The sequence below is a fragment of the Tauraco erythrolophus genome, chromosome 18, assembly GCF_009769465.1.
Source record: "Tauraco erythrolophus isolate bTauEry1 chromosome 18, bTauEry1.pri, whole genome shotgun sequence".
Lineage (NCBI taxonomy): Eukaryota > Metazoa > Chordata > Aves > Musophagiformes > Musophagidae > Tauraco > Tauraco erythrolophus.
This window is the reverse complement of record NC_141482.1, coordinates 16,677,066-16,688,132: the sequence shown is the minus strand read 5'-3', so window position 1 is coordinate 16,688,132 and position 11,067 is coordinate 16,677,066. Positions and strand designations below refer to the sequence as shown.

Here is an 11,067-nt window from a genome sequence, read left to right as displayed (position 1 = left end):
TCTGCGCGTTACGACACCGCAGTGGGAGCATCCACCGGGAGCAGTGAGGCAGCAGGAAAGTATGAAGGTCAGGGAGGCTGCGGTCTGCGTGACGGAGGTGACCCCGGCTGATGCATCCCTCTACCTGCTCCGAGCACCATCGCCCTGCCGGGGCGGCTCCAGCCACCGCCTCCCCTGGGACATCGCCCCCAGCCCCGCTCCTGCAGGGAACAGCTCTCCACGAGATGCGTGGCCCCACGGATCCCATTCCCAGGTAAAAGAGGGAGGATAACGGCCACGTGCAGCTTTTGCCACATTTCCATGGGCAGGAGGGTTGGTGCAAGAGCCGGGCATGAATCCACATGAACACGTGCGAGGCATCCAGGGCATCGGCTGCTCCGGGGGCTTCGCTCGGCTCTCGCGGCATCGCTCCCGCTCCTGGCTGTGCTCCGGCAGCACACAAAGAAGACGTGGCTGCTCTGACGACGGCACCAGCGTGCCCAGCAGCCAACGTGGCAGCCAACGTGACGCACTTGCCTTGCAGCGCTAATGAGCCGGCTCTGTAATCCTCGTCACCTCGTTAATGACTTGGCCGCCGCATCCCAGCCGGGGCCGTGCTGTCCGCTACCTCCCACGTAGCGTGCAGGCCCCTAACTCGCATGAGGGGAGCCGCTTTCATGTGGCCAGTGGTTTTCATCATCTACGAGCCACAGAGCGAGTGAGACGCTGCAGCAGAGGAAGGAGCCGATGGGGAGTTGGGCAGCACAGGCTGGCACGGCGAGGCACCAAGGGCTCTGGAAAGGCAGCTTTGATGTAGCTGCAGCCAGCCCTGGGGCTGTGGGCTCAGGTACGGTGGGCTCCCGGCTCCAAGGAGGGTCCCGTGGTGAGGGGACACATGGAGGCATCCCGCTCTACCCCATGCCGTGCCCACAGAGGGGCTGCTTGGGCCAGGGAGGTCTCAGCACCAAAAGTCACCCCTCCTGTGTGGTCTGGGGCAACTGGCATGACACTGGGAAGGGAAATAAATTAAGGATGAACACAGACGTGAGGCCACAGGAGAAGTCAATGGCTGGACAGGAGCACTGTGGCGATGGGTGACAGGGTGGACAGCAGCTGGTGGGTGAACAGGGATGGCAGCAAGTTGGATGGAAAAACGAAAGCTTGGTAAGCACTTGGCATATCTTCTGCGCGAGTCCTGCTGCCTCTCGCCCCACCGAGGCACCGCCGGCTCCCGCCGTTGCAGACCCCAAACACCCGCAAGCTCCTGCACCTGCAGCAGGTCCGCAGGCAGGTGGGGGAAGCCCGTTAACATCCCTGGGATATGGGATCTAGAATCAGATTTCTGGAGGAAGACCCACGATTTCAAATCCTACCTCAGGAAGGGGCATTCGAACAAAGCTACCGGTACCCGCCTCGCCCACCCAGGGCCAGGCTGTGCCGGGAAAGTGAAATGTGGATGCCGTCAAAGCCCGCAACCGCGGCCGCTGCCCGCCGGGAGCGAGCCGTGGGGCGGAAACATCGCCTGCCGCTGTGAATCACAAGCCCAGCGCTGGAAAAGCGCCGGCTGAGGCATTTCCTGCTGTTCTCATTGCATCCCCATCCAACGCCTCCCTCGCGAAGCTCCCGTGCCGAAATCCCAGCTTCGTGGAAAATCGGCGGTAGCTTTCCCGCCGCGTGCGGCCCGGCTGGCGCAGCTCACTCGGCTCTCAAGCCGCGGCCGTTTTCCGTGGAGCCAGGGCTGGCGGGGGGAAGAGCGGGACACGCAGCAGCTCCGCGGCCGGCGATCCGTGCGAACGGGCCGCGCCGAGCCGCGGGGGCTGCCGCGCTGCGGTCGGTTGTTCGGCCTCAGTGACTTCTCGAGGGGGAAATGGAAAGAGCGAGCAGCGCGAGTTAATTAATTGACGCATAATGAAGTCAAGACGAGAATCCCCAAGGAGCGGGAGCTCGGATTGGGAAAGCAGCAGATGATGGAGTTCCCCACCCCGAGCCGCGGGCTCCCACCGGGAGGACACCGGCAGCCAAAAACGCCGCCGAGTATCGTTCGGCGGCAGCTGGGATGGAATTTCGGTGTTGGAACCGCCGCGGCTCGGGGGAAGGAGCGCGATAAACCCACCCATGTCCCTCCGCCCCCGGGGACAAACCCCGCAAGGCCCCGGCCCCGGCACCCGCCCGGCCCCGGTCCCGGTCCCGGCCGCTTTTCCCAGCGCCGCGCAGGCGGCGGGGGCGGGACGGGGGGTCGGGCGGACCCAGCCCGCGGGGGTCGCGCCGGGGCTGGCGGCGAGAAACGTTAAATTCCTCCGCGGGGAACCCCCCGCTCGCCGCCGGCGGCGGCCCCCGAGTGAGCGGCGGCCCCGGTCGCGGCCCGGTGCGGCGCTGCGCTGCGCTCCGCGGGCCCGGCGCTTCCCCGCGGGCCCGGCCCGGCCGCGCCTGCTCGGTGCGGCGCGATCATGGCGGGGCTGGAGCCGCTGTACGCCTGGGCGCGGGCCGCCGTGTCCCGCCCGCAGGACGCGCTGGTGTGCGGCGTGCACTGGGAGCTGGTCCGGCACGGCTACCGCTGCCTCGGGGCGGGAGACCAGGTACGGGCCGGGCCGGGCGCCGCCGCGCTCCTCCGCCGCCGAGGCCGCCTAGGCCGCGGCAAAGCCCCGGCCTTTCCTAGCGCCGCTCGCCGCCGCCGCTCGGCCGAGCCCGGCGCCCGCTGCCGGCGGGCGGAACCGTGCAGGGCCGGGGGGGTGCGGGGCCTGAGGGGCCGCGGTGCTGCTGGGGGGTGGCGGAGCGGGAGGCTGCGGTGCTGGGGGCTGCGGGGGGAGGCAGTGCGATATGAGGAAGGGGATATGTGATGCTGGGAGGGGAACCCCCCACCTAAAGATGAGTGTCCAGACCAGTGTTGGGGGGAATTATGGTGCCAGGGGGGTCCCAGTGCTGGAGACCCCAGTGTGATGCCAGGCAGGGGGACACTGCGGTGCTGGACCCAGTGCTAAGAGTGGGGGGTCTGGTGGGTTGGGAGCCTGGCGTGGTGCCAGGGGGTGTTGGGGGGTGCCTGGCGCAGCGCTGAGGGGCAGTGGTGGGTGTGCAGGGCACTGTCTTGGCAGAGAATCCCCCAGTACCAGGAGAGGGGACAGAGTGGGGCACTGCCCCCCCAGCAGCACCGCTGTGGGGCTGCGACAAACAGGACGACAGCCTTCCCTCGTGCTCCAGACAGCTGGGGAGCTGCGAGGCGCCAGGCAGGGAAGAGCAGCATCCCCCAGTCTGGGTTTTTGTTGCCTCCTCCTGCCCAGCAAAGGATGGTTGTGTCCCTCTTGTTCCAGCACGGGGACCCTGTGTCAGACTGGCAGGCAGGCAGGGCCTTCCCATAGAAAATAAAGCCCTGCTCCTGCGGCTGAAACCTGGGTGGCACTGAGAGACCCTCACCAGGAGACCCAGATCCCCTCCTGGACCTCTCTGTGCAGCCAAGACAGGTGCCCCCAGCCCTGTGGCATGCTGGCTTCTGGGCAGGGTCGAAGCAGCGTGTCTCCTCTTGTAGCCAGGTCCTGATGAAAGGAAGTCGGAGCTGCTGCCCGCCGGCTGGGAAGCCAACAAGGAGGTGTACACACTGCGCTACAAGTCCGTGGACGATGCCCGTGAGCTGCTGCTGAAGGCCATCGTGGTGGAAGACAGTATGATCCTCAACGTCATGGTGAGCTGGTCCCTGTGGGTTTGGGGTCCTTCAGGTGCAGCAGCTGCTGCTGCCCATAACGTGCAAAGAACAGCAGACAGCAGCGCCCGTTTCTTACATTGTTGTTGTTCTGCCTTGCAGCGGTGTTTGTCCCTCGGGATGGGGCAGAGCTGGGGGGTGTCAGGGGCTGCAGACCTGCCCATGCAGCAGGTGCGACCCAGTGTGAAGCTGGTCAAACACCAGCAGCTTGGAGGCAGCGCTGCAGTTTGCCTTGCGCACTCTAGCCCAGGAGTTGCCCCTTTTGTCCCTTTCCCAGCTCGGAATTTGTCTGCAGATCTCTCCTCCTGTTGCCCACAAGCACCCGCCCAGGGTGGTTTTGCTCAGTCTTTCACCCTTTGCAGTCTGGACTGGGGAGTGAGCAGGGAGAACCTTGCTGTGCACTGGAGTTTGTTTGCTCCTGGGGATTTGGGCACAGCCCAGGGACAGGTTGAGCCCGTTCTTTGTGTCCCAAGCTGTGATTGTACCTGCTCCTTCCCTCATTCCCAACTCTGCCAGGCTGGTGACTCCGTGTTTCACCTGTCTTTTACCAGGATCGCAGTTCTCAGAAGGTGGCAGATGTGACCTTGGCAGTGAACGACTACATCAACCCAGAGCACCTGGACGATTTCCACACGTAATTTCAGTTTCCTGGCATTTTCTGTGGGAGAGAATGTCCCATCAGGACATGGGGAGGGGGGCAGAGACCAGGTTAGGAGGAACCTGGAGGACTCTCCTCCCCAGTACAAACCCAGGGGCAGGCCAGCCAGCCCTGAAATGGAGCCAGAGACTCTCTCCCCTGCTTCCCTCTGCACTGCTGGCAGGCAAGAGGGATTTAGGAAAGGGTGGGACCCTGGATCTGAGCTCCATGTAGAGCCACAGCACCTGGGAACGAGCTGGGCCAGCCCAGCACTTTTATTTCCAGAGTCCTCCCTGCCTATCCGTGCTCGGCGGAGGCCAGCGCCATGAGCTGTGGTTTCTTCCAGGGCAAACTGGTCAGGTTGTAGCCGCAGCACAAGGAAGTTCCCTGGGCTGGGGAGCACCTCTGCCATTTTAAATGGGATGAGGGCTTTGGTCCCACTGTGTGCCCTTCCTGTTGCCTCTGTGCTGCCAGCTGGGGACACGATTTGTGCCAGGGATGCTTTGGGCTTGTCTGTCCCCTCCCCACCCCTCTCGCAGCCTGTCCGGCACCTCGCACCCAGGTGCCTCCCCAACCTACTGCCTCGCTTCTCCTCCCTGCAGGGTGTACAAGAACACCGAGGAGCTGAGGACAAGGATTGCTTCAGGAATCATTGCTCCTCTTGAGGGTCCTGCAGAAGAGGCCAAAAAGGAGCCTGAGAAGCAGGATCCTCCCTTGTCCCGGGATTATGACCCCCTCAGGGTCCCTCCCCGGCAGCCAGCAGGCATGAGGGCACCATCCTGGTAAGTAAAGAGCAGGTGGCTGCTGGCGGTCCTCCGTTAGACGGGTCACTGATCTGGCATAGCTCTCCAGACTTCACCTCTGGTCCCCATCTGGCACGCGTGGGATGGGGAATAAAGGGCATCCCAACCCTCCCCAGCCAGTCTCAGCCTTGTTGGCCACGCGCTTGGGTTTGATGTGAGTTGTCTGCTGAGGCATGGCCTGTTCTGCAGCTGTGCGTTGATTTGACCCTCCTTTGGCATTGCCTGGGAGTGTGGCTGGAGACCTACAGAGCCAGGAGGGAGAGGGTGGCATGCAGGGCTGGGGGGAAGGGGTGGGGTGGAAGGAGGGAGGCCCTGCTCTGTGCTGGTCTGAGGGGCTGCCAGGGCTCCGGGGATGGCAGAGCAGGGACAGCAGCGGGAAGGACAGAGCCGTCACATGGCCAGGCAGTGTCCAGGAGGGACACCAGAGCGCTGGGTGTCACAGCGAGCCCTGGGCTCCAGCGGAGCTGTGGTGTCCGTGCTCTGGGGAGATGGGAGAGGGCTGGGGCGAGTACAGAGCTCTGCCTTCACTCAGCACAGAGCTGCTGTGGTCAGTGGAGCTGCCCTCCCAGGATGGTGCACCCAGCAGGGGCTTGGGGCCAGGCCCAGGAGGTGCAGGCTTGGTGGAGGGGAACAGAGACCCCTTCTCCCTGCTCTCCTGACCCTGCTTTCCCTTTGAAACCCTTTGCTGGCAAAGCTGGGGAGAGGGGACACATGGCACTCACTCCACCATCCCTCCATGCCCAGCTATCCCTTGTACATGGCAGGTGGGCTTCTCCGTCTCTCCCCCCTCAAGCTGTAATCCCCATTGGCTTCAAGCCAGAGACACTGTGGTGGCTCTGCCATCTCTTGGGGACCGGCCATGGCTTCTGTCTTGCATATCACCTCCTGCTTCTGTAACCCCATTGCTCTCTGCTGGTGCTCAGGGTGTGAGATGCTCCTTGGGCAGACAGGCTGGAGCTGGGGATGGCCATGAAACCATGTTATCAGCACATAATTAGCAAGGAGATGTGACAGCTGGCTGCAGGCTCACTGCCCCACTGTCTCGTGCTCCTGGAAGTGGGGCTGTTGTGTCTCTGACTGGGACATGCTGGAAAGCCTGGCCTAGCCCAGCACTGCTCGGGGAGCCCCTGGCATGGAAACTCCCAGCATCCACAGACAGCTCCAGCCCGGAGCAGTGGGAACAGCAGGGCCCCCTTCATCTCAGTAAGCTTCCTGCAAGCCTGCCACGCACACCGGTGTCGACACCCAGCTGCACTCTGGAGCAGGGAACGCTGCGTCCTGGGCACAGAGTGGCTCTCAACGCCAGCCCGCTCTACGCAGGGTCTCACAGGTCCCAGGCCCTGTAGGTGCTGCAGTGCTTGCTGTGGGAGAGCACCCATGAGCACAGGACCAGCAGCCACGCTGGCTGCCTCTGTGCTCGCTCCGAGCAGCTGGTCTCCATGGAATGTCTCACTGCGTTCTGTGTTTCAGGCCTTCTCCCTTGAGCCCCTTCGCTGTTGGTGGGGAAGACCTGAACCCTTTGGGGTGAGTATGACTGGGAGAGGTTGTGCTTGGTGTGCCCGGGGAGCGTCCCCTGCTGTGCCCGTGGGATGTGCGGGGAGGGACTGGGGACCTATTCTGGAACAGCTGGAGCATCCAGCAAAGCGTCTCCGAGTGCGGACGGCGATGGGACAGTTGCTCAGTGCAAATTGCAAGGGACCAATTGGCAGTTGCTAAACCTCAGTATGGCTCTAATATCGTAACAAGATCCCGTCTCTTGCATAGATGATGGGTTGCAATCTGCGTCTGTTTAATAATCAGCTTGTATTCATTTAACATGCAGTAATTCCTTCAGTAAATCAAAGCTGAATACGTCGTTAAGTGAATGTGAGCCTCTAATTTAAAAATGTTGCCAGCTGCTGTGTCTACAGCCCAGCAGTCTGGAGAAGGGGAGGCTTAAAGCCGAGTTCACAGATTCTCAAGTCCTGGTTGTGAGCCTCCCGGCTGTCTGAAGCACTCGAGAGAAAGCCTGAGTAAAAGCAGGACTGCCTGGGGACTGATCTTCACAGATACATCTCTTGGTCTTTGGTTTGGTCGGGCAAGGAGAACCTGTCATCTTCCATTCCAGTTAAAAGCACATAGTCAGACAAAAACCAGCTCTTGGAGTCATTACAGAGCGTCCTGCGGCCCAGGGGACTGCTCTTTGGAATCACTCCCCTGTGGGGATCACATTTTTTCCCCTCTTGCAAGACTTGGTTCTCCATGGGTTTGGCTAGAAAAGGGCCAGCTAAAAATGTCCTGTCGGGCTGGAAGGAGAGGCCTGGAGCCTGGGTGGCTGGAAGGAAACCCGATAACACGAGGAGAGGGGGTTCAGTGGTGGGGGCACCCTGTTTCTCTCACTGCCTCCAGCCCTTCACCAGAAGTTTCTCTGTAAATGACAAAAGAAGATTGTAAATGGAAGCAGATTTGTGTGCTGACACCTGCCAGCGCTGGGGCCGGGGACCCAGATCCCCGGCATACACTCGGGGGGCCCGGCTGTCCCGGGGCACTTCGGGAAGCCAGCCTGGCGTAATGGAACTCATTAACGCGCTTGTTAATGACTTGTATGATGGCAGCGGTGTCCAGAGGCTCCAGCCGAGTTTGCACAAAGCCGACCATGAGAAATGGCACTCGCAGCGTGGGGCAGCTCCGAGGAGCCGCCAGGATCAGCAAATGACTTCCAGGCAGCTCTTCGGAAAGGCTGCCGGGAGCCCCGGCCGGGTCCGCGAGCTCTTGCGACACGGCGCAGGGCAGGACGTGCTGCTCGCCCGGGAGAGCAGGGATGGGAGTAGGAGCCAGCAGCGAGGGCCGGCGGGTCCACCGCTTCCCCGGGATGGTCCGCAGCCTCCCAGGATTTCCTGCCCACTGCTGATGCCCTGAACGGCTCCTTGCAGGAACCAGGGAAGGGGGCAGCTGTCTGTCCGCTGCTCCGAGTGTCTGTTTTGGCATCAGCTCTGAGGAAGGCAGGTGGGCGAGGGCTGTCCCTTCCCTGTGCGTGTCTGCAGCTCGACCTGGGGGTTTGCTGGTGCCCTGGCCTGGCCGTGCGCTCTGCAGCCGTGGGACTCGCACCTCGGCATGGCGATGAGCCGTGACTCGCATCCTGCCCCTGACCTCGTGGCATAGTGTGGGCAGGCTTGCAGGGCTGTGATAACCCCGGGCAGGAGCAGGGTTTGGGATGCTTTCCGGAGGGAACAACAGCCACGCATCAGGCGCTCTCTGCCTCGCTGCCGTGGGCTCGCCTCGCTGGCTCGCCCTGGCCCTGTTGCCGTGGTTTAGGGGTGCTTTCCTTCCCATGTGCTGGGTGTCAGCTCAACCCCGCGTTCCCGTGCTCAGAGATCCTGCAGCACAGGGATGCGCTTTGCTCCTCTCTCACTGGTGCCAATCTCATCTCCTCCTCTGTCTTTTGTCTCTCCAGAGGTCGGAGTGGGGGAATGATTATGGATCCTCTCCGGTCTGGCTTCCCGCAGCCTGGCATTGACCCATCATCAGGCATTCCAGGCCGGCTTCCCCCGGGAGCAGTTCCACCAGGTGCCAGATTTGACCCCTTTGGCCCATTAGGAGCTGGTCGATCTGGGTAGGTATTCAGCTGTGCCCACTATGCCCTGCCTGCTCTCTGGGCTGCCCCTGGCTCTCCTGGCTTGTCCCTGTTGCTGCAGGATGGAGTCTCGCTCCTGGTTTGACTCATCTCTGAATTTCTTTCCAGGCCAGATCCCGACCACCTTCCCCCCCCGGGCTATGACGACATGTTCATGTGAGGAGTCACCGCGTGGCTTCTCATGGCTGCGGCCGGAGCAGCCTCCTGGGAAGCAGGGGCACTTTCCCTCCTCCGTTCCCCGTTTGGTGGACTTAGATCTTTTCAGCAGCGTTTTTCTTCTCCCCGCTCGGGGCCACCATCCTGTGTCAGACCAGCCATAAAGGTTTCCCTGTGTGCAGAACAGCAGAGGAGGCAGTAGGTTTGTTTCTTTCTGTGCTCCTCTGAGGGTGCCCGGCCCTTTGCGTCCAGGTGGAGTGGTCCTGCCCCGTGCGAGGCGGCAGCATGGGGTGCGTCCCGACGCTCCGAGAATGGCCTGGGTGCTGTGGGGTTTCCTCCTCTGCTTCTCCGGGTTGGCACCGCTTTGGCTGCTGGGGCGACGCAGGCGGTCGGTGCTGAGGAGGGTGCCGGCTTCCTGCCGCTCCCGTGCTGGGGAGCTGTGGGCGCCTGGAGCGGGCTCCCCGTGCAGAGATGGTTTCTCTCTTGCTCTTTATCCAAGTGAAGGGTTGATGGGCGTGAAGGGCTGGAAGGCCCATCCTGCAGGGTCTCTGTGGGCAGACCCCTGGCAGCAGCTGAGATCAGCGGCCGCATGGCCGTGCCCGCTGGCTTTAAAGACCACCACCAGCAAAGCCTTTAATGTGCATGAGCAGAGACATAACATTGAATTCCTGGCCCCACTTGGCCCCCTCTCTCCCTTGCAGCTGCTGGTTTTCATTCCGGGGGTGCACGTGAAGCCCCGCAGGCAGCATGGTGGGGGCTGCCCACCGGGCACTCTATGGGGCTGGGGTAGGAAGGAGGGTGATGGGTACCTGCACAACCTGCTGGGTCCAGCGTTGGCTCTCCAGGCATGGCGGAGATGAGCCCGGCACCGAGCTGAGTCCCTGCCGGGGGCGCAGACAGGGAGCTCAGCTGTGGGATTTGCTTTGCAGAAGGGGTTTGTAGAACACATTTCCCTACCGTCGGTCCCGTTGCGTGAGGCTGGTGTGGCTCTGCCTGGCCGAACTCTGCCAACCAGCTCGGGGAGGACGGGTGAGATCTGCGTGGCTCAGGTTCCTGAGCTTTCTGGGAACCCCCTCCCTTCCCCGCAGCTCCCCCCGGGTCAGTCAATTTTGAGGCTTCAGCTCATCTTTCCTGTCATGAGTTGGTTTCTTCTTATGGTTTGATTTCTTGGAAGGATGTTTATGAGACTGAAATAAAAACCTGACAACAGTGTTGTGTTGGTGCTTGCTGGGGGTGGCCCCCCCAGCCGCAGCCCCTGAGAAGGGAAGCCCCAAAGCTCTGCCCAGGCTGTGCCTGCCTTCCCCAGGGCAGGGGATTCCCGCTGGGAACCTGCTTTGTACCTTCCCCTGAGCAGCAGCGCTTTTCCGAGACGATGTGACTGTATTAAGGAAATTAAGTGGAGAACAGCGCGGCCTTGGCCGTGGCCGCGCTCTGCGGTAATTGGCTCTCCGGGGTATTGAATGCCGTCGGTACGCTGCATGCAGCCGTCCTGGCATAAATAAAAAGGGGGAAGTGATCCCCCCGTCTATCTCTTTTCCCCAAAGGCTTTTTCCTTTTAAAACCCCTTTGCCTACAAAGGCAGCTAATAAAGCTGAGTTACGGCGCGTGCAGCGCTGGGCTGCGTGCAGCTGGGAGCGGGGAGGACCGGCTGCAGAAATTCGGCGCTGCGGACAGCTGGAGCATCCCCTGCATCTCCCCATGGCTCGGGTGTGGAGCCCCGTGTTTGCTGTTGTGAGCCCAGACCCAGCGGGGACGTGCCATCATCCCTGGGGCTTTTGGTGGCCAGTCCCACCTGCAGACCCACGGGTGGGCAGTGGGCGATGCCGTGACCGGAGCAGGCATGGGTGGGATGGGGAGAGCGACCCAAGGCTCAGCAAGGCCATGGCTCCTGCTTGTGCCCTCCGGCTCCTGGGGCAGCCTGAGCCCATCCACAGCTTTTCCCTGGGAGAAAGGAGCCCCCAACTGCTGCGTGGGGTTGAGAGACGGGTGCATGGGGAGAGGAAACAGCTTTGGCCTTACGAGGGGGGCCCCTCTCCGCGGCTGCTCTGCGCCTGCATTAATCACGTTCTGCCACCTTTCAGGAGGGAGAGACGCAGCCGGCTTTGATGGGGCTAATTAAAGCGAGCCCGCGCCGCGAGGGGCTGCGGCGGGTCCTGATAAACAATCTTTTGTCTGCAGCGCTCGAGCC

The 11,067-nt window shown here is 62.3% G+C and overlaps 1 protein-coding gene across 1 annotated transcript; it reads left to right on the top strand.

The window, feature by feature from the left end:
• Positions 1 to 2,426: 2,426 nt before the first annotated feature.
• On the top strand, positions 2,427 to 10,088 carry PSMF1 (proteasome inhibitor subunit 1). Its single transcript, XM_086623116.1, has 7 exons — positions 2,427 to 2,555; positions 3,500 to 3,652; positions 4,222 to 4,304; positions 4,910 to 5,089; positions 6,581 to 6,634; positions 8,544 to 8,702; positions 8,832 to 10,088. Exons 1-7 carry the CDS (start codon positions 2,427 to 2,429, stop codon positions 8,881 to 8,883), a joined length of 810 nt encoding a protein of 269 aa, XP_086479242.1. The 3' UTR covers positions 8,884 to 10,088.
• Positions 10,089 to 11,067: the final 979 nt, after the last annotated feature.

What these genes read in the sequence shown, in the direction of transcription:
- PSMF1 (XM_086623116.1), top strand. Translation starts at nt 2,427, where the DNA reads ATGGCGGGGCTGGAGCCGCTGTACGCCTGGGCGCGGGCCGCCGTGTCC. An exon ending in GTATGATCCTCAACGTCATG is followed by an intron (nt 3,653 to 4,221) that starts GTGAGCTGGTCC and finishes GTCTTTTACCAG; the next exon opens with GATCGCAGTTCTCAGAAGGT. An exon ending in CACCTGGACGATTTCCACAC is followed by an intron (nt 4,305 to 4,909) that starts GTAATTTCAGTT and finishes TCCTCCCTGCAG; the next exon opens with GGTGTACAAGAACACCGAGG.